Raw genomic sequence first — 20,318 nt, forward strand, 5'->3', positions numbered from 1 at the left:
GGCAGTCAGAAGACCAGGCAAAGGTGCCAAGTGAGAGCTGGTGATGAAAAAAGCCACACCATAATTCATATGAACCATATGCATTTTTTCCTACAAAGGTCCAGTTCATGATAAACAGTCGCCCGATTGGGCTGTAGCTTCTATACTAGAAATTCCTGACAGCCACAGACACCCCACAGGGTCTCTGTTTGTCTTCCCTACAACTTCTTGAATAACAGTTTTCTGATTATAAGAGCTTGACCCGCCTCTTTCCTATTCTACCAGGCTTTCTATGCATGGCTACGGTGATCACCATATTGACTCTGTAGCAATGGATCTATGTGTTTGTTCTCAGAGGCTCCCAGGAACCTTAGAAAAAAGACAGGTTGTTTCCTTGGGGATGGAGAGGCCCTGGATTCAATAAGTAGCACTGAAAAGAAGAAAATAAGAAAGGGAAGAAGGAAAAATGAACCAACTAAAAACAGAAGAAAAAGTTCAAGTAACCTCACTCACCCTGATCTGTGGACTCACAAGCCCTGGGGTGGGAGACTCAGTAGTCCGGCCTTGGGAAGCTCTATAGGCGAATCTCATATTCATTGTCATGTAGGAACACATCAGTATACAACAATTTTTGTTTTGTTTTGGTTTTCAAGACAGGGTTTCTCTGTGTAGTCCTGGCCATCCTGGAACTCGCTCTGTAGATGAGGCTGGCCTTGAACTCAGAGATCTGCCTCCCAAGTGCCACTACCTGGCCTTAGACTGCAACAATTTTTAACTCTGGCTATATACTGTAATTCTCAGGCATTAAATACATAAACATTGGTATATAATTTTAAAAGTACATGCAATTTTTTTTCTTACACACTGTGGAAATTACTCTAATCACAGTATTTTTTTTAAGTAATTTATTTTTATTTTATGTGCATTGGTGTTTTGCATTCATGTCTCTGTGGAGGCCCCGGAACTAGAATTATAGACAGTTGCTAGCTGCCATGTGTGCTGGGAATTGAACCTGGGTCCTCTGGAAGATCAGTCAGTGCTTATAACTGCTGAAGCAGCTCTCCAGCCCCTAGTATTTTTTTTTTTTTAAATCCCACAGATTACTTTATTCTAGAGGTCTGAGAAGTACCTCCATGGCACTATTTCCTGGATCACACACACTACACTACAGATCTGAGAAGTACGTCTACGGCACTATTTCCTGGATCACACTACACAAACTCATGGGCTTGGGTAATTCTAGAGTCACTGTTTTACCTGCTATGAGTTTCAATTAAGGCATGTAAGGGAAAGCGCACAACTAGCATACCCAAACCATCATCTATTTCTGTGTCAGGTGATAATATAAAGGTTTCTTAAACTTAGATATAAGAAAGAAAGTGAATCAATCAATTACAAAATATATAAATCAAAATATAGCATCAATATAATGGCAACTTTTATCTCTCTAGCGATCTCCTACATTAGGAAGCGCCTCCACATTAGGGACCAAGGAAGGGATGTGAGGAACCAGAGTTCGGGATTCTGGCTTTTGTAATGGGGTAAACAAATCCTTGCCTCAGTGACTTCACATTCATTTTCAGTATTTTTTTTTAAAGAAATGTTTGTTATAACTCCTGGGGTGAGTGTTACATTTGGCGTGGGCAGTATGTTGAAGGCATGCACATAGAGACCTTTGCCTGCAGGAAGCAAGAGAAGGCACTGATGCCTCTGCACTCAGGTGAGACGGGAAGTGGGACAATGAATACACTCACCTTTTTGTACACTGGCTTGGGGTGCTGAGGTGGGCATCTCTCAGCCGGTAAATTCCAAAACAAAGCATATTATACGTTTTCAGAGCTTTGCAGAACAGATCACCATAACAACCACCATCCTAGGAGGCAACAAAAGACAAGAGAAACATCAGCTTTTGCTTGCCTGGGAATCAAGGTGGGAGGCGGCTTTTCATCAACCCCTCTGTGCCTGAAGACATCAGCATGGTTAACAGCTTGCATCCAGTATGTTTGACTTCAGGGAACTGACCATCACAGGGGCTTCCCCTGGTGGCCACCCAGTTGTGTCCATAGCTCAAACACACTCCTGGCTTCCTTCACCTGGGATGGGGATGTGCCACTGGAAGGTCTCAGCTGTAGAGCTAGAGAGAAGAGGTGAACTCTGCAAAGCAAGGATTGTATTCCCTGTGCTCAGCTGTTTCCACTGTGATGAGACCATATTGTCAGGACTGTCCAAGTGATAATGAGAAGCACTGCAAGAATAAAAGAGCAGCCCCAAGCCCTCTGGTGAGGAGACTCCAAGAAGGACTGTGTGAAAAGCACAATTTGCAGACCTCAAAGATGCCTAGGGGAAGGGCATGTGGGAGTCTGCAGGTAAGGTAGCTGGGATTCACTGCACTAATCAGTTCACAACCACCCCGAGTTCTGGGGCTTAACTCAGAAGGTGAAAACAATGGGATTGTTTGCAAATGCATAGAAAATTCTGGACTTCAAGCAGATGTGTGATACCAAGTAGACTTTACTATACAGATCAGCATGAGACAGAGTAGACTCACTAGAAACCGAGGGAATGCATTTGTCTTTGCTATCACTGGAATTCTTATGATGAGCATCATATTAGACAACAAAAGGTCCCACATTTTTCCATTACTGAAAATATTAATCTGATTCAACTGGATTAGTAAGGAAGTGATAAGGATAAGAACTACTGATGATGGAAGTTGACCTTCATCAGTCTAATATAGGTCCTGGCCCAACAAGCAGCCATCTGATGTGTCACGAAACAAGACCTTTTCCACGATGGTACATTCTGGACAATATATAGTGTAATAGGGAAATACATTCCTAGGCTCTTGGTTCCGCTCCTTAAACACATCTATACAGGTGCTTTTGGAGTCAAGGTCAAGGTGGCACACTTTTTCCAAAGTGTCTGACACAGTACAGAGTAGTTAGTACAGAGAAACCAAAGGAAACTCTGGTCCCATCATGAAAAGGAGGTATAAGGAAGCAGGGCTTGGCCCAGACTCAGAAATCCCAAGACCAAGATTTTGCATTAGAGACATCAAATCATCAAAAGTGCCAGTTGAGATCCTGTCACTTTGGTCAATTGTTCTGCACACACACAACTGCCTTCATGCTTTAAACCTCACCGGTGCCTGGATGATACTGTGAACAAAAACTCCTGAGAAGAAGTTATGTCTATAGAGACTATGATTAGAACTGCAGTACGGTGGTCAGATTAGGAAGCTTCTGGTCCAGAAGCTAATTACCATAACTTGGGATAGTTCTAGTCCTTTACAGCAACCATTCCCTGCCTACCTCTGCTGTGGAATAATCCTCTTCTATACCGTAAAGATTTGGCGCTTGAATTGGTTTAATAAAACACTGATCGGTCAGAAGCCAGGTAGAAAGTATAGGTGGGACGACCAAACTAAGGATGATGAGAAGGAGGACAGAGTCAGGAGTCTCAAGCCAGATATAGAGGAAGTAAGATGGGAGTGTCATACCGAGAAAAGGTACCAAGTCGTGTGGCTAAACATAAATAAGAATTATGGCTTAATTTAATAAGAAGAGCTAGTTAGGAGTAAGCCTGAGCTACTGGCTGAGCATTTAGAGTTAATATAAGATTCTGTGTGATAAACTGGGAATCAGATGCTGGGTATTTGAGAACTGGCAGGTGGGAAAGAATCATCCATTTACACACCTCTTTGTCAGAACTAATATCTTTTAGTTAATAGAAACCTTTTTGGAATCTATTAACTTGGCAGACCATGAGCTTAGACAAACCCAAAAGCTAAGAAAATCATTAGATAACATCTAGGACCTATAGTAAAGCTTTATCCATCTTGCTGTATTTTGCTGTATCCCTGTATTTTAAAGTTGCCTTGATTTGTAATTTTCCTTGATCGGTAAAAACCACACAACTTCATGAAACTGCTTCCAGGTGGGAACAAGGAATTCAGGCTAACCTATTCTGTGTTCCTGAGCCATGGTCCCTCAAAATAGTTCCAGGATAAACTACCTCTTATTTCCTTTTAAGATGAGAGCTGTAATTTTTGTGTCAACAGTATATAGATACAAAAACTCTGGTAGCAGGGTTCGAGGCCAGGCATCCCCATGTTCAAATAGAGTCAAAGTGGAGTACCTCTGAGCTACAAGGACTCTGCAAAAATGTTTCCTAAATTTAGCTATGTGGTGTTGGCAACTACCCCATCCATCCCTGGGAAGAAAATACTTGAGGAAGACAGCAGTGGAGGCAAGAGCCATATCTCCAAAGTCAGGATGCTTTGGTGGAAATGTCCCACGCCTTAGTAGCCTGAGAAATATCAACTATTTGGTTGCATGAATGTCTATGTATAAAGCGTGGGGCCTGGTAAACAGGGTTACATAAATACCATCTTTTTAGTCTATTACAATGGAAGAGAGAAACACAGATGCCTAGCCTGTCACCATGTCACTTGGTTCATTCATATCAGTCTTGCTGCAAACACAGCTCAGGAATCGTCTGGGCTGTAGACTTACCCCTAAGTCTGCAAAGGGGCCATCCAACAGGGCTAACTGAGCCACTCGGCAACGGTCCCTGTTGGCTAGTGTCTGGGGAGTGCTGTAGCCCCCTCGAAGTGCATTCTCCTCAGCAATCAGAGCCTCAAGCTCTGGCGTGGCTCCTCCTGTCACCAGGGTCCGTATCAGGGTGAGGATATTGTCATTGAAGTATGTCTGTGGAAAGAAGGTAGAGAAACATTCTTAAGCCAACAACCTAAAGCCACCATAGCTGACAACCCAAATTCCAACTTTTCTTGGTATCTCCCATGTAAAGTTCTGGCTTCTCTCTTTAAATAATTTTCTGTGGGAAAAGAAAAAACAGCAGTCTCCAATTATTCCATTCTCACCTGCTTGGTTCCACTATGGGATCCTGACTTAAAGGAAGAAAAGAAAAGGATAAAAACAATTCAGGGAATTCTTAAAAGGTTAATGCCTGAAAAAGTGATGTTGGTAGATATACAAATACTGCCTTGCCTCTGTACACCTGAAAACTATCAACTCTGACACCAGGGGCACAATAAAAGGCAACACGCCTGGGCGGCTACCCTAAAGAGGGCAACCTCCTAGAGCCTGCCACCCATATGTTAGGAGGCAGGCCACCCACAAATAGCACAACTTCTTTCTGTTTGGAATTAGATGCAAAGAGAATCTTGAATGCCACACACTCAACAGCTTATCACAGACTTTGACAGTGGCTGGACCCAGAAGTCACCCCCAGGATAGCAGCTAGAGAAGTCTATGAGCTGCATATTCTGATGTGTGGATCTTGGGTTTGCAAATAACCCCAGCTGTCTGAGGCAAATCCAGATGATTTAAAGAACTCCTTCCCTTACATGCCATTTTTCTCCCACATGGAATGTTCACATGAAGGCAATGGGGGCTTTAAACATTAATAGAATGTCTAAGAAAAGACTTTAAAATGACATTGGTCACCCAGCCAAAATAGAGAAAATATCAATTAAATATGGTATGTTCCATTTTCTTGCATGAGAAGTCAAAGCCTCTACGTAAAAACAAACTGAATCTTGGGTGTGGTTTGGGGCATTTATTCACCACTGAAGCAGGCTAGAAAAGACAGGTGCATTCTTATTTGCAACTTCCTTGACAGTTTGCCTGGCAGTGCATCATGAGCCAGACATGGCTGAGTCCTCATCCTACCCTCGTCACTAGCTCTGTGTCGTCCTGGGCATCAGTGTTTACAACCATTAAAATCAGCATGGTTGTTAAAAACAAGTGTATATGCAAAGAATTCCACATGGACTTCCAAGTTAACAAGATGCTGCTGGAGGGCCTGGATTTTGTGTTCCTGATTGAAACACTCAACCAGAGAGCACAAAGAATTCCAGCTGCAAAGAATGCTAGGAAAGTTATACACAGGCTATCCTCAAGAGTTCAGCTGTTCTCTGGGGTGGACAAGCAGAATCGAAGACACTCAAGGGAACAGATGCAGGTGGGATGGCTAAGAGGGCTGGAGTCCTTTTGAGGTTCAGTGTTGACTTCAACTTTCAGAAGCTCTGCTGCCTTCGAAAGTTGTGAAACATTTTCGAACTTAGTGTCATCAGCTGTCAAATGGAATAGCAGAGCAGCTACAAGACACCTGAAGCTCAGCACCTGAGGGGCTGAGGAGAAACTCAGGGCCCGGGGAGTGTTGGTAAATATGGCTGACCTGAGCCCAGAGACATGGGGAAGGGACTGTTGATGATGGGCAACAGCCACTCTCACATCCAAACATCCCTTGATTATTTTCATTACTGTTCCAGCTTTTGTCCCGGAAGATGGAAGGCCATTATTCCCTTCATTCTGGAACCTCTTATCTCTCAGTCACCCTCAGTGCCCAAGTTTCCTCCAGAGCAGTAATTCTCAACCTTCCTAATTCTGTGACTCTTTAATACAGTGACCCACAACTATAAAATTAATTCTGCTCCTACTTAATAACTGTAATTTTGCTACTGTTATGAATCATAAGATACCTGATATGCAGCATATATTATTATGATCCCTGTGAAAAGGTCATTTAACCCCAAAGGGGTCAATGACCACATGGAGAACTGCTCCTCTAGATTAAAGAAGAACACCTTGAAGGTCCTGTGCACTACATCCTGAAGATTTAAATCCTGAAGATTAAAGACACACAAACATTTTCCAATATTTTCCCTATGGTCTGATACCCCACCCAGGCCTGTCTATCATATTAAATAATGGAGAACTGGACAGAAAACTGACAACTACCTTTGTGTTCCAATTACTATGCTAGACCCAGGGCAGGTAAGCGGGTGGCAAACATTCACAGCACTGTTTGCTGAACCACTAAGCACTCTCTGCCCAAATGTATAGAAATGAGGAACAGTTGGGTTTTGTTGTTGTTGTTTTCCCAAAAGAAAACAGTTTTCAAGATAAATCACTGAAGAATTTTTTTTTGACTGGGTAAGTAGTCATTAGAAGATCTAGCTGGCCAAAGTATAAAGATTAAGCCATAGTAGAGTGATTGACCCCAACTGGAGCATGCTCTCCAAGGCTCAGGGAACATTACCCAAGAAAGGCAGAAATACTAGAAGCCAGAAGATGGGGAAATACACCCATGAGAGGTCTTGTAGGTCATGACTTATTAATTACACCTGTGGTCATCTCCCAGGACCTGCACAAAACTGGACCAACTAATACTTCATTGTAGACAGGGAAGGAGCCAGGGAGGCCCCACTTCTGCTTCAGGAACTACTGGCAATTATAAGATGTTTGTGGAAAGGCTACTTTCTTCAGTGGTGTAGCAACTGGCAAGTTTCCTTGCTCCAGCAAAAATCACCAGTTAAACTCATTGAATCACATACAAAACAACTATGGGAGGGAAAGTGAGACTTACTGAGACGAAGAGTTTCAGTAGGAGAGAGAAGAGATAAAAGTGACTAAAATTCATTATATATAAATGTGTGAAACTGTCAACAAAAAGCCTTAATAAGGAGCACACAGATAAAACAGTTAATGCTCAATAGTTTAGGGTGGAAGAGCAGATGCTGTCCCCTTAATATCAGCAATAAAGAGGATCATTCTCATGACTTCCATCTTAAAATTGTGCTGGAAGTTTTAGTTAGTGGGAAAGAAATAAAAGACATTCACATTGGAAAAGAAGGAAGATTATCTCCACTCAAAGTGGCCTGGCACTGTATAAAGAGAATCCCAAGGAATCCATAGGTAATAAGGATTTAGTAAGATTTCAGGGTACAAAAACATTATGCAAAAATCAAACTTTTTTCTGTGTGAACAGGAAAAACTTAAGAAAGAAACTCTACTTCCAACAACATTGAAAATAATAAAATGCTTAAGAAGAAAAATTTTCAAGAAGTTCCAGGGCTGATATACTAAAAGCTATGCAACATTACAAAAGATATGAATAAAATATAAATAAATAGAAAGATGTCCCATGTTCTTGGATTGGAGGATAAGATTAAAATAATAATAAAAACCTTAACCATAATACAGATTCAAGACATTCCTATCAAATTTTATAGGAAATTACAGAAAACATAAAATGTTATATAAATCATATAAAAAGCAATCAGCAATAAAACTGAATGTTCTGAACCCGATTTCAAAATATACTTCTGGCACTAGCATGATTACTGGGCAAGGGAACAGACCTGAGAATCTAGAAATAAACACATAGAGCTGCTATTAACTGGCTTTCAATGAGGATATCAAGAAGCTTTATAAAGAAAGAATAGTCTACTAAATAAAGAGTGTTACAACAACTGAGCATCAACATACAGAAGAAAATGTTCATTGGCCCTATTCCTCACACCATATACAAAACAACACGAATCAAAGACCCAAATGTGACAGCTAAAAGTGTAGAGAGCTAAGAAGAAATAACAGTGGTGAATCCTTATAACTTCACTTTGACAATTATCTCAGATAAGGCACCAAAATCATAGACTACACAAGAAAGCTTGATCATTTGTATCTCATAATATTTTTAAATTATACACTGGAAGATGCTATGTAGAAAGTAAAACTTCTCTGTATAATTAGAGAAAATATTTGAAAATATTGTATCTTATAAGGGTATAATATTCAGTGTTTAAAATCCTCCAATAACATAACCAAAAGGCAATAAATTTGTAAAAATAGAAAAACAATGAGGCTTGATAAACATTCCTTCAAAACAAGGTAGAGAAGTCAAGAGACACAAGGAGGCCTAACACCAGTAGTCATAAGGACAACACAAGTTCCAATCTTAACGAGAGTTCATCTTTACCCACGGGGATGGTTATGATAAGACAGGGGACAGATAAATAGCAAGAACTGATGAACGTGGAGAAACTGGAGCCCTTACAGTTTCCATAGGTGTGTAAGTGTTCCGATCATTGGAAGGCAGTCTAAAAGTTCCTTAAATTAGTAAACTTTGAGTTACCACAGGGCCCAACAACCATACATAACTATACCCATGGGAAATGAAAGACACATCAAAACAAAACTTCATGCAGAGGGATTCATAACGGCATCATTTGTCATAGGCAGGACTGGAAACAATAAAATGGCACTTGGTTAATGGATACATCACAAAATGTTATAACCGTAGAAACAATTTTATTTGTGTATAAAAAGAAATAAAGTACATGGTACAACAAGGATGAGCCACAAAAATCAATAAGATTCCATTTATATGAACCATCCAGAAAAGGCGATTCTAGAGAGAGGGATACATGCTTGTCGATGCTCAGTGTTGAGCAGCTAAAGTAGTAAGGAAAATGAGGACAGAGTTCTCTTGCACGTTATGAGACTGTTCTTAAAAGATCCTTGGGGATGTTTACATATGCTTAAAAAAACCCATAAAATCATATACTTGGGTGAATTTTATGGTCTATTAATATTCCAATAAAGCACTTCTTAAAAGAACTGGTTAAAAGATAATTACATGGTTAAGAGATAATTACGTTTATAATGGTTAAATTTTTATATGTGGAGTAGAAGCTATAAAACTGAAAACTGTAAGTACATACGCATACATACAAGCAGATGTGCACACATGAGCCACCCACAAACATGTGGAGACACACACACATGGTTAGTGGTGGGGAGTGCATGCTTTACTGTCCTTAAAAGAACAAAACAAACCAGAGGATCTGCTAAACACTGAAGATGGAGCGGGACATGATAAACAGTAGTCTCCACGTGTTAAAGGTGTGAACAGAATTCAGGAACTTTTAACAAGAAAGCACTTCCAGTAAGAACACCCTGTCCTGATGGGGAACATGAAATTAAGACACACACCAGGGATTGCACAAACAACCAAGATCAGTGCTGAGTCCTGCCCCGTTGAATATTTAAGTTTAAATTATAAAATGGTGAGGGACAGTGACTGGTAACACTGCTCTCAGAACAAAAGTATAAAATTAGGGAAACCAGGCCCCCACAATAAATTTTCATAAAAGACAGGTCAACTAAATTTGAAATAATACCTATGTTCCAAGAACTTTATAGGCTATGAAACTGTCCCTCTAATCTGTGGAAACAACAGGAAGGCCTCTGGGTCTTTGAGTACTGAAGCATTTATTCACTTCACTTTCTATTCTATTTTTTTTAAATTTATTGCTGTTTTGCCTGTGTGTGTCTGTGCTACGGTGCTGGATCCTAGAGTTACAGACAGTTGTGAACAGCCATGTGGGTGCTGGGAATTGAACCTGGGTCTCCTAGAAGAGCAGTCAGTGCTCTTAACTGCTGAGCCATCTCTCAAGTCCCATCACTTCATTTTCATTCATAAGTTCCCCAGAAAAGCATGAATGAGTCAGCCTTCAACTGTCACCTATGCTAAGCTGCTCTCAGTTGCGTGAGACTAGACCACTGGAACCCTGTCATTTGTTTTCTAAGTTGCTTTGGAAAGGTGCACCCAGGTCTCCAGAGTCTCAAAGTTTCAAGCTAAGGAGTCTTTTGTGCATAGAAGGAGATGTTTATATTATTCTGACAACCCTTGCCTTTTTATAAACATCATTCCAATGTTTTGTGTATCCGGGAGAAAATGCTACATACGATTGCTCATTTTGTTTAAAATAGCTTCTGCCTTGAGAACAGTGTCCCATCTTTGGTCATACACAGGGTAATCTCAAAAAGCTGCCACTATGGCTAGAATCTCATTCTGCACACTAGAGACCTCTTTCCTTGCAATTTTAATGGCAGTGGCTTTGGAGGCCTCCCTCTGCCTCTCCTGTGCTGCACCAGCCCTTTCTGTTTTCTTCAGGGAAGACCTTCGAGTTCACCTGGGTGTGCCATGAGGGGTCCATACGCATAAGCGCACAGGTGCCTCTGGAGATCATAAGAGGGTGCCGCACCCCCTAGGGCTGGAGTTACAGGCAGTTCTGAGCTGCCCAACCAGAGTGCTAGGAACCAGACTTAGGTCCTCTGCAAGAGAAGTATAGAACTCTTAACTGACGCACTGTCTCTCCAGCTTGTAATTCATCTTTAAAAGATACTCGGAATCAAAACCTAGCTTTCTTAAATACAACTGAAATTTCACCTTAAAGGGGGCCAGTTTGGTTTTAAAATACTGGTGAGGTTTTTCAAGATATGGAACTTTAAAATGCTATTACAAGGCTGGAGAGACAGCTCCGCTGGGTCAGACACCTGCTAGACAAACATGAGGGTTTAAGTTCAGATCCTAACACACACAGAAGAACCCCAATGAGGTGGAGCATGCCTCTAATCTTAGTGCTGGGGGACAAAACAAGGTGATCTCCGGAGCTCATGGGCCATCAAATCTTGGGGAATCCTTGAGGTCCACGTTCAGTGTGAGATTCTGTCTCAAAAACTAAGGTGAAAAGCAATAGAAGATAAATGGTGTTGATTGCTAGCCTCCCTTACTCACAGGGATACACACACATGGGCAGATATGAACACTTATCAAAATTAATTCTGAAAAGAAAAATAACAACATAAAAACCATGTACATTATCATTAGAATGGATTTTAAAGTCAGAAAAATGAGATAGGAAGGTGGAGAAAGGAAATAATGACATTAAAATAGGTTGTATAAGGGAGAAAGCAAGAGATGACAGAGTTTCCTAGATAATAGAGATTTGGGGTATATTTATAGAAGGGGCCGTTAAACACTAACTAGAGCTAAAAGAGAACTGAATATTCACAAGTTTAAGCATCACTAGACATAATAAGCATTTAAATTTTAATTTATATACCAAAAGAGAAATGGCAAAAAGTAATCATAGAATCAAGTAAAAACTAAAACAATAACAGATGATTACAGACGGGGCTATATGTATAACTAAATAAATGAGCCAAAGAATTTATAAAATGACAAAGATTTCCATATCTATCAAGAAACAAAATTAAAGCCAAATTAGTAGTTTATGTGGAATAAAGAAGACAACAGAATTTATTTTAAGAAAATTTCTGAAATATATTGTTTATAGTGATACTAGCTAACATTCACAAAAGAGCTCCAACTTTTATGGGTAAAATGAAAAAGATACAATAGTAAATACCCATTGTTTCAAGGGAGCCTCTAAATGTATTGATCAAGATGGAAAAGAAGCTTACAATAGGGACTATTTAAAATTAAGGGCTATTTGAATATGACATGCAAAACTGTCATGAATAAGCCTGAAAATTTATAAGCAGATTAAAGACAAAATAATTGTAATGAATAAAGCTATAAGTTTTTTCTGTGTTTCCCTGAGATAGAAACAAACTGAAACATGAAGCCATGAAACAGTGAAATAGCAAGAGGGTATTTAATAAAATGATGAGTCTAAAAATAATGTGCTTTAAAAAAAGCCCAATGATGACTATAACAGCACGACCAAAGTCAGAAGTTAGAAGAAGAATGCCATGCAAGTCAAATAAAATAATTAATACCGATATTCTGGAAGTTCTCTTTAATACCAGTCACTGGACATGCATCAAAACAGATGTGTGTGGCCTGGAAGGACTGCTCAACAGTTAAAGGATGTTCCACTCCTCACAGAGCCTAAGTTGGGCTTTGATCACTCCCACTTCACAATGAGTAAATCTTTTAGGAAGAATTGACTTTGCTTCAGAGCACAGACCACAGTCATAATCATTGGCAGAGAAACAGGGTGTTAGGTGAAAAGACAATCTCTGTGTTATAACACATAACGTACTATTTATCATCTCTCCCAGTAAACTGAGTTTGATCTGCACCTAACTGTAGGTTCCACATGGTCTTCAGACAACAACTGAATACAATTCTATTAAGTGACTCTTGGGAAGAGCCTTATAATATTTTCCTCTCAAATACTACAGTAAACTTTGACGATTTTCTAACCCCTATAGATAGTATTAGAAATTATATCAACAAGAATGGCATACCAAATTCATAGCCCATCCAGCACTTATAAATATTAAGATATGGGATTGGTTTAATAAATAAAGCCATTGTCACTGTTTTATTTTAATTAACTTTATTGGGATCCAGAAATGTTCACTTGTCTATGTGACACCTTTAGTTATTTCAGAGTTACAGTCACTGAGGCAATAGCTTTCTCTGAGTCTATAGCTGCTAAGAGGCACAAAGCCTGGCCATGCAGGTTCTTACAGACAGGGTTAGCTGATACAGTTCTGGGAGCATCACACATCACTGGATAAAGATGTTTTCTCCATAAGTGGATCTGGAAGAAACTGGCTATCTGAAAACTTCTTCCAGCAGTATAATACTGACTGAATAAATAATGATACACTCATACAATATACATTGTACACACAGTAACAGGCTTACAGATAAAGGTGGAGTGGTTAAAAAAAAAATACAGGTGGAGCTGGGCAGTGATTGTGCACACCTTTAATCCTAGGTAGAGGCAGACTGATCTCTGTGAGTTCAAAGCCAGCCTGGTCTACAACAGCTAGTTCCAGGACAGCTAGGGCTGCTACACAGAGAAACCCTGTCCCAAAACAAAACAACAAAAACAAAGAAAAGAAAAAAGGAAAAGAAAAGAAAAAAATACAGGTAGATAAAAAAATTTTAAGGTGAATCTAAAAAGTACTAGGATTAAAAAAATCATGCAAAAAACATATAACTCAACTGATAGATACTTCTGCATTTTGAAAAAAAAAATAATTCTTAAAATGAAAATTTTTATTTCATTTATTTCATAGATTCATACTTAAATTCTAAGAAAGGAAAGGAAATATCATTAAAAAATTAAATTAAGATCACAGCTAAATTATTCATCTTTTTTGATGGTTCTTTAAGAATAAAAACTGAAAAAACCCTTTAAGAATAAAAACTGAAATTATCAGAAGAAATCAATAAATATGTATATGACTACCTACAAATTAAAATGTATACATTCAAATATATACACAAATACAGTCTAAGGACCTCCTAGGAAGGTGACAACACAAAGTACCTCAGCCCATGTATGAAGGTGGGTCTCCAGCTCAGTGCTATAGAGAGGTGGGAGCCCTTCCCAGGCAGGACCTGGAGAAGGACCTGGAGAGAGAACATCCACACAGAGGATTGTGGGGATTTGGCCTCTTCCTCCTGGCATGGCTTTCAGAACTATGAGGCCAGCAGTCTCACCCCACTCCACCACAGACCATAATATGCTGACTCAACCAAAGCCCAAAGCAGCCAGACCTATAAGGCATGAGCTGAAACCTCCGAAACCATGAGTCGAAATCAACCAGTTCTTTACCCATGTTTATTATTTCAGATAGTTATCTACTATAGTGACTGAAAGCTAAGACCCATAGCTGTTATAACAAAATGCTTTATAACTGTCCTACAATATAGTAAAAGTTTGCAGTATATCCAAGAAAGATTGTCATGAAATCCTATGGAAGTTTTGCAAATCATAACATTAAAAACATATAACATGCTAAATTCTCTTAACACAATATTAACTAAAAAGAATTAACCAAAATTTAAAACTGGTAGCTCTATCTATCCATCTATTACCTGTCTATCTGTCATCTATAAGTAATATATTACTTTATATATATGTATACTTTATATATATACACACACATATATAGGCATTAAAGGCATATACCAAAATATTAAACACTTTTATTCAGTCTTGGGAATATAAATCTCTTAAATATTGTCTACATTCTTGTGATTCCTAAATTTTCCAAAAAGAACATTACTATCTTTTTCTACGTGAAACTGAAGCTTGTTTATTATAAACAAAGGTATGGCAAAGTTGTAATATACAGATAAGGACAAGATGGGAGGACATGGTTTTGTTAAATTGTTAGGATTTTCTCTCGACATGGATCTCTTTCAGTACTGAAATGATTTATACAGAAAACACTGGTATTGATAGAGTACCCAATAATCCCTGGCCTTGGTATGGTCTGCTTCTGTATGCAATCCAAAGACAGTACCTTGAAATTGCCCATGAGTGGTTCAACTTGAAAGTAGAAGACAGAGTTTTCTAGGTGTTTGAACATTCAGAAGTCTTTGATCAAACACTATTTATTCCAGGCTTTTGTGTGGAGGAAGGAGCTGTTTCAGCATCATGGTGCAAAATGGGTACTGGGGACTCCAAATGTCAATTATCCAAGACTATTCTTGCGGAAGGTAAAGTAGCCAGAATGCACAATTATTTTGTAGATTAATGAAAATTTTGGCATTGAGGATCTACAGACTGTGAGATTCTAAAGTACATGCATGAACCTTTGTCTTGCACACTCATAAACCTCCAGACATCCCATACCTCACCTCCAACTCCACGGTTATGGTACAGGGAGCCTTATGAGGGACTCCTGCATGACACCTGTGAACTTAAAGGACTCATCCACAGACATCCCATGACACTTTAGTGGTGGGCAGCAAGAGGGATGAGTTAGAGATCTATTTGGTGCCTGAAATCAGGATACCTGTGCAGTCTAAAGAATGCAGGGTCCACTTCTCACTGTGAAGGCAAGTATCCAACATTTTATCAGGGAAGGTTTTCTTTGTAGTAGAGAAAGCTGATATCCTGATTATGGGTGTTTCAATTTTTATCTTATTCATGTGTACATAGGGGGTGTGCTATGGTGTGCCTATGGAGGGCAGAATTATCACATTGGGCGCCACTCTGTTATAATAGGAGTGGCGGGCTACGTTCCTGGTACCCGGCCGCCCGCACGATTAGCTTTATACCCAAAATAATTACAGGGAAACTGTATTCTTTTAAACACTGCCTGGCCCATTAGTTCCAGCCTCTTATTGGCTAGCTCTTATATTGATCTAACCCATTTCTAATAATCTGTGTAGCACCATGTGGCTTACCAGGGAGGATCTTAATCTGCATTTGTCTGGAGTGGGAGAATCATAGTGACTGCCTGACTCGGCTTCTTTCTCCCAGCATTCTGTTCTGTCTACTCCGCCTACCTAATTTTCTGTCCTATCAGGCCAAGCAGTTTTCTTTATTAGTTAACCAATGAAAGCAACAGATAAGATACAAGACCCACTTCCATAACAGAAAAAAACTTGGGGTAGTTGATTCTCTCCCCCATGTCAGTGTTAGGGATCAAATTCAGGTCATTTTGTTTAGCAGTAAGTGCCTCTGCCTCTAAATCATCTCATCTTGTATTGTCTTTAATCCCTTCTTGGTTTCTCAATAGCTAGGATAACGGGAACATTGCCCAGGTTTTCTATGCTGTGGTTCCCTCATCTACTTAACAGGGGCGGGTAAGCAAAACACACATTTATGGACTAGTTTTAAACAAGAGAACTAGTGTAATTTCCCATATTCAACTAGTACTCAGTGAATTGTAGCTTATTACAAAGACCAGCCAATGGAGCCAATTTAGAAAATGCCCCCCTCTCTGCTTCTGTGTTCTCATCTCTAATAAGGAGGACTGCCTTCAAACATGTGTGAGGTCTCTTGCCTTCTAGCATCGGGTGATTCTTGGGTCCTGGAAGAACACACAGCAAAACCTTGAAGGGCTGGAATACGGACCAGGAAATTGAATCTGTAGCGCCATCTAGCCTCATGTGTGCTGGGCCGTCCCACCTCACTTGCTCATCTTCCTCTATTTTTTTTTTAAGTATAATTACTGGAGCTTATGTTTCACAGTTAATGCTGTCAAGTCTTTTAAACTAATTGGTCTTTTATAGAAAATTTAACTGAAAATTAACACATCTTTTAATAACATTGCCTTAACTTTAATGGCACTCTGCCTTTCGTCTATAATTGCACGAAAATTGTCATCTTCCATGTCATATCTGCCATTTTTTATATTTGCTAGTTTTCATGGTGTGGATTTTTATTTTTAGTGTTTTTCTCTCATGAGCAATGAGAACTATTTCAGTTATTTTCTCCTGGATCTGCCTTGCTAGTGCAGCAGCAAGGAGTATGTTCTTGGGTCCAGCACAAAATCCTGCTGTTTGCTGCTCAGACAACACTGCTGCCACTCCATCTGCCTTGGCTGTGTCTGCGGACGGTCTGTCTGCTTGTGAGAAGGAGAAATGAGGGCTCTTGGGTGGAGTATAAGAGATGAGTCATGAGCATAAATTGCTGGCATCTCTGAAATGGCACTGGATTAACCTGGGCTGAGAGTTCAGCCTTCAACATAAGGCTCATCCAGGGTTTGGCCCTTCCGGAGGTTATAATATAAACAGAAAGGCAGCTGGGCCCATGATTCAGAGGAGCACATTTTCCCACCTTGGTAATACAAATCTAGGTATTTCTGACACTGAGGCCAGTTCGTGAGACATGAAAGCACAGACGCGTTCCTCCTGCAGACTTCTGACTCATCCTGAGTCTTAAATCTCCAGAGTATGTGTGCATGCATGCATGTGTGCAGGAGAGATAATGAGTACGCAGACACATACACACACACACACACACACACACACACGTGCACGTAAATAGCAAGTCTATGGTTCTGCTGTCACATGTTCACAAGGAGTTGTTCCCATCATATTTAAGTTGGTCTCAACTGATTCTTGGACAGTGGAAAACATAAACAAAGGGCTGGTAGAGTCAGAACCAGAAGCTTCTGTTCTCCTTGATGACCTTGTGCCACGGGGGCCCAAGTGCTTCACAAGTTCACAATCTCATTTTCTTATTTAACATTATTCATCGTTCCCCTCCAGTTTTCACCTCTACATTATCTAAGCAGAAAGAAAATTTAACAATCAGAGGCCATGGTCCATGGTTCACTTCTCTATCCTGAATCTGTAGTGTGGAGAACATTGTCATTTAGTAGGTGACCAATAAATGTACTGATTGAGAACAATAGCTAGAATACAGCTTTAGAGAACTGGCCATATGCTAAATACCTCATCACCACTTTTAACCATGACCACAGTCTCATAAGGACAAGTTAAGGAACATGTGTGATTATTATTCCATTTTAAAGATGACAAAAATGAGGCCCAGAGAGATTCTGGGATCATGGCCAGGAAGCTAATGTGAGTAGGGAGTCAGTGTTGTATTTTCTTATTCCAGGTGTCTAAGTGGAAGTAAAACTGGGATTGGGGTTTGGTAGAAGTGAAATTGGGTGAAAAAAAAATCTGAAGATTCACAAATAACTCTAAAACCAGACAAACTTCTTTCATTTTGTGTGTATATGTGTTCGGGGTGGGGGGAGGAAAAGAGAGGGAGAGAGAAGCAATCTAGGATTATTCTGAAAACTTCATTTCTCAATTGAAGTCTTCCTCTTAGAGGTGTACATACAGAAGAATAATTATTCCTCCCACCATGGGTTTCTGTTGCCGATCTGTTGGATGAAGCCACAAGATTGTGTGTATTACAGCTCTAAAAATTCCAAAAAAGTCAACGAAGAATCAAAACAGTATTCTTTTAGCAAAGTAGTAAGCCAGGAGGAATTTGTGGGGCCAGCCATGATAAGCTAATCTGGGAAGATCACCCAAAGGAAGCTCTTTACTTCCAACCATTATCACCTGGGACTCTGGCCATTGATGAATTTAAATGGAGTCTGGAGTCTCAATAGTTTACCCTGAGACAATGCCTGGCTGCAAGAGGAACCACAGGCTGAGACTGCCTGATCCCCACCCAAGAGCAGAGCATTCAAAGGAAATGCCTGGTATTCCAAGAGCTGTAGATAGAGACACCTGCCAGCACACCTCAACAGGACACCCCTAGACAAATGTCAGCCAACCAGGGGCCCTAAACCTCAAAAACTCTCACCTCTACTACTATAAAAACCCTATTCTAATTGAGCTTGAAGCTCTCCAGATATTTCAATACGATGGACATGCAGAAAGACCAAGTTTGCAAACTTGATTAAAATAAAGGCTCTTTGCTTTTACATATGGGACTCGGTCTCCTTTGTTGGCTTTTGTGGGGACCCTGCGGATTTGGGCATAACAAATTGAGTGATGATAGGTAATATTCAGAGAATATTCACTCCTTGAATAAATGATAACTTGGCTGGCAGTGCTAGAATGGGGGGAAATCACTGACATCCAGAGTGATTTGTGCAGGTTTTGGGATGGGCCATAGAAGGATGCAAACACTGATTATGACCTCTGCTCCTACCGTTTGGAGGTGCCTCCTTCTAGTACTTCCTAGGTACTGCTTTGGTATTTTTGACTGATTTAAAATTTTCATAAATGAAGTTGGGGGTGGAATACAAAGAAATCACCAGGCAGTACTTCTTCAAAAGGTCTGGATCTAACTGGACTTGTTGAGTCAGACTTCAATTGGAGGTTTTTCATCTTAGACAATAGAGCAAGATCTGGAATGATCTGGTTGGAATTTCGATTGGTGACTTGAAAAGGCACTGTCGGAAGGCCTGTTAATATGCCTTGCCCCAATGTTTAAATCATATTTGTTCACACTATGGTCTGAAAGATCAGACTGCATCACTGAGGTGCATCACATAGTCCCAGGTCCTCAATAACTACTCAAATGTTACCACTGATCAATATGAGGAACAGTACTAGGTTCCTGGAACCCTTTACTCTAGGCAAGAATGGAGAAGAAAGAAATCACTTTCAGGCAATGGCATCCACATACTCCAAGCCACTTTGTCCAAAACACTTCAGAAGAGTTTAGAGATGACCTTTGAAACTAGTTATTAGAAATCAGTTCATTTTGATTTGTCTGAGTTTCTGAGAACAAACTTTCTAATGATGCTATCAATGGTTAGCCTTGTGACTCATGCCAAGATGTGCCCTGCCTCCACACTGTCATATACAGACCTCCATGCTGTCGGTCATGTGTCCCTTTGACTATATACAAGTTTCAATTGCATCACTTAGAATCAGCACTGGTTGCATTATTTCAAAATTCTCAGTAATTTATGTAACATACACTTTAAAAATGATTCATCTTGTCCTACTTGGAGCACATTTTCTGTGTATAAACAAAAATGGTATAAATTTAAGTTTAAAAAAAAACCTTACAGTACTTTGTAGTTCTAAAATAAATCCGTAAATAGCTTACTAGTCTTTTAGTAAGAGTAGACTCCTGGAATGTTGGAATTAGGATCAGAATTAAAGTGGCATTTCTAAAGAGACACGATCCAGCCTCCTACGAAGAATCTGGTGCTTCACTGAATATAACTATGTAGCCTCTACTAGTCTTGCCAGCCTGTTCAAGAGTTTATATAAACTGAGCCAATATTGCCAGCCTAAAGTCAGTCAGAGCATTTCAGGAAACCAAGAGGGCCCTGCTATAGGGCACACTGACTCTTCTTATTGGCTTGGAAAGCCACCAGTCAACCTTAATTCAGATGAATTTTATTTCATACTGATTTTTAAGACCATATTTCTGACATTTCATTAAGATATGCTTACATTTATACTACATTCAGTAATATAGAATAACCTCAATTCATCTCTAAAAGCCCATGTCTTCATCTTTGCTCTTCTGGGAT

At 39.8% G+C, this 20,318-nt stretch overlaps 1 protein-coding gene across 7 annotated transcripts in view; it reads right to left on the reverse strand.

Moving 5' to 3' along the window:
- Nucleotides 1-20,318, reverse strand: part of Kcnma1 (potassium calcium-activated channel subfamily M alpha 1) — a 717,904-nt gene that overhangs the window by 11,113 nt on the left and 686,473 nt on the right. For all 7 annotated transcript variants that reach the window (XM_050127309.1, XM_050127310.1, XM_050127305.1 and 4 more), the window contains 2 exons: nt 4,494-4,688; nt 1,734-1,852 (listed from right to left, as the gene is read on the reverse strand). In XM_050127309.1, coding sequence (XP_049983266.1) covers nt 1,734-1,852; nt 4,494-4,688 — 314 coding nt within the window. The remainder of the gene's footprint in view (nt 1-1,733; nt 1,853-4,493; nt 4,689-20,318) is intronic.

Source organism: Alexandromys fortis, unplaced genomic scaffold (assembly GCF_014885135.2).
Source record: "Alexandromys fortis isolate MF-2015 unplaced genomic scaffold, M_Fortis_MF-2015_v1.1 scaffold_277, whole genome shotgun sequence".
NCBI lineage: Eukaryota > Metazoa > Chordata > Mammalia > Rodentia > Cricetidae > Alexandromys > Alexandromys fortis.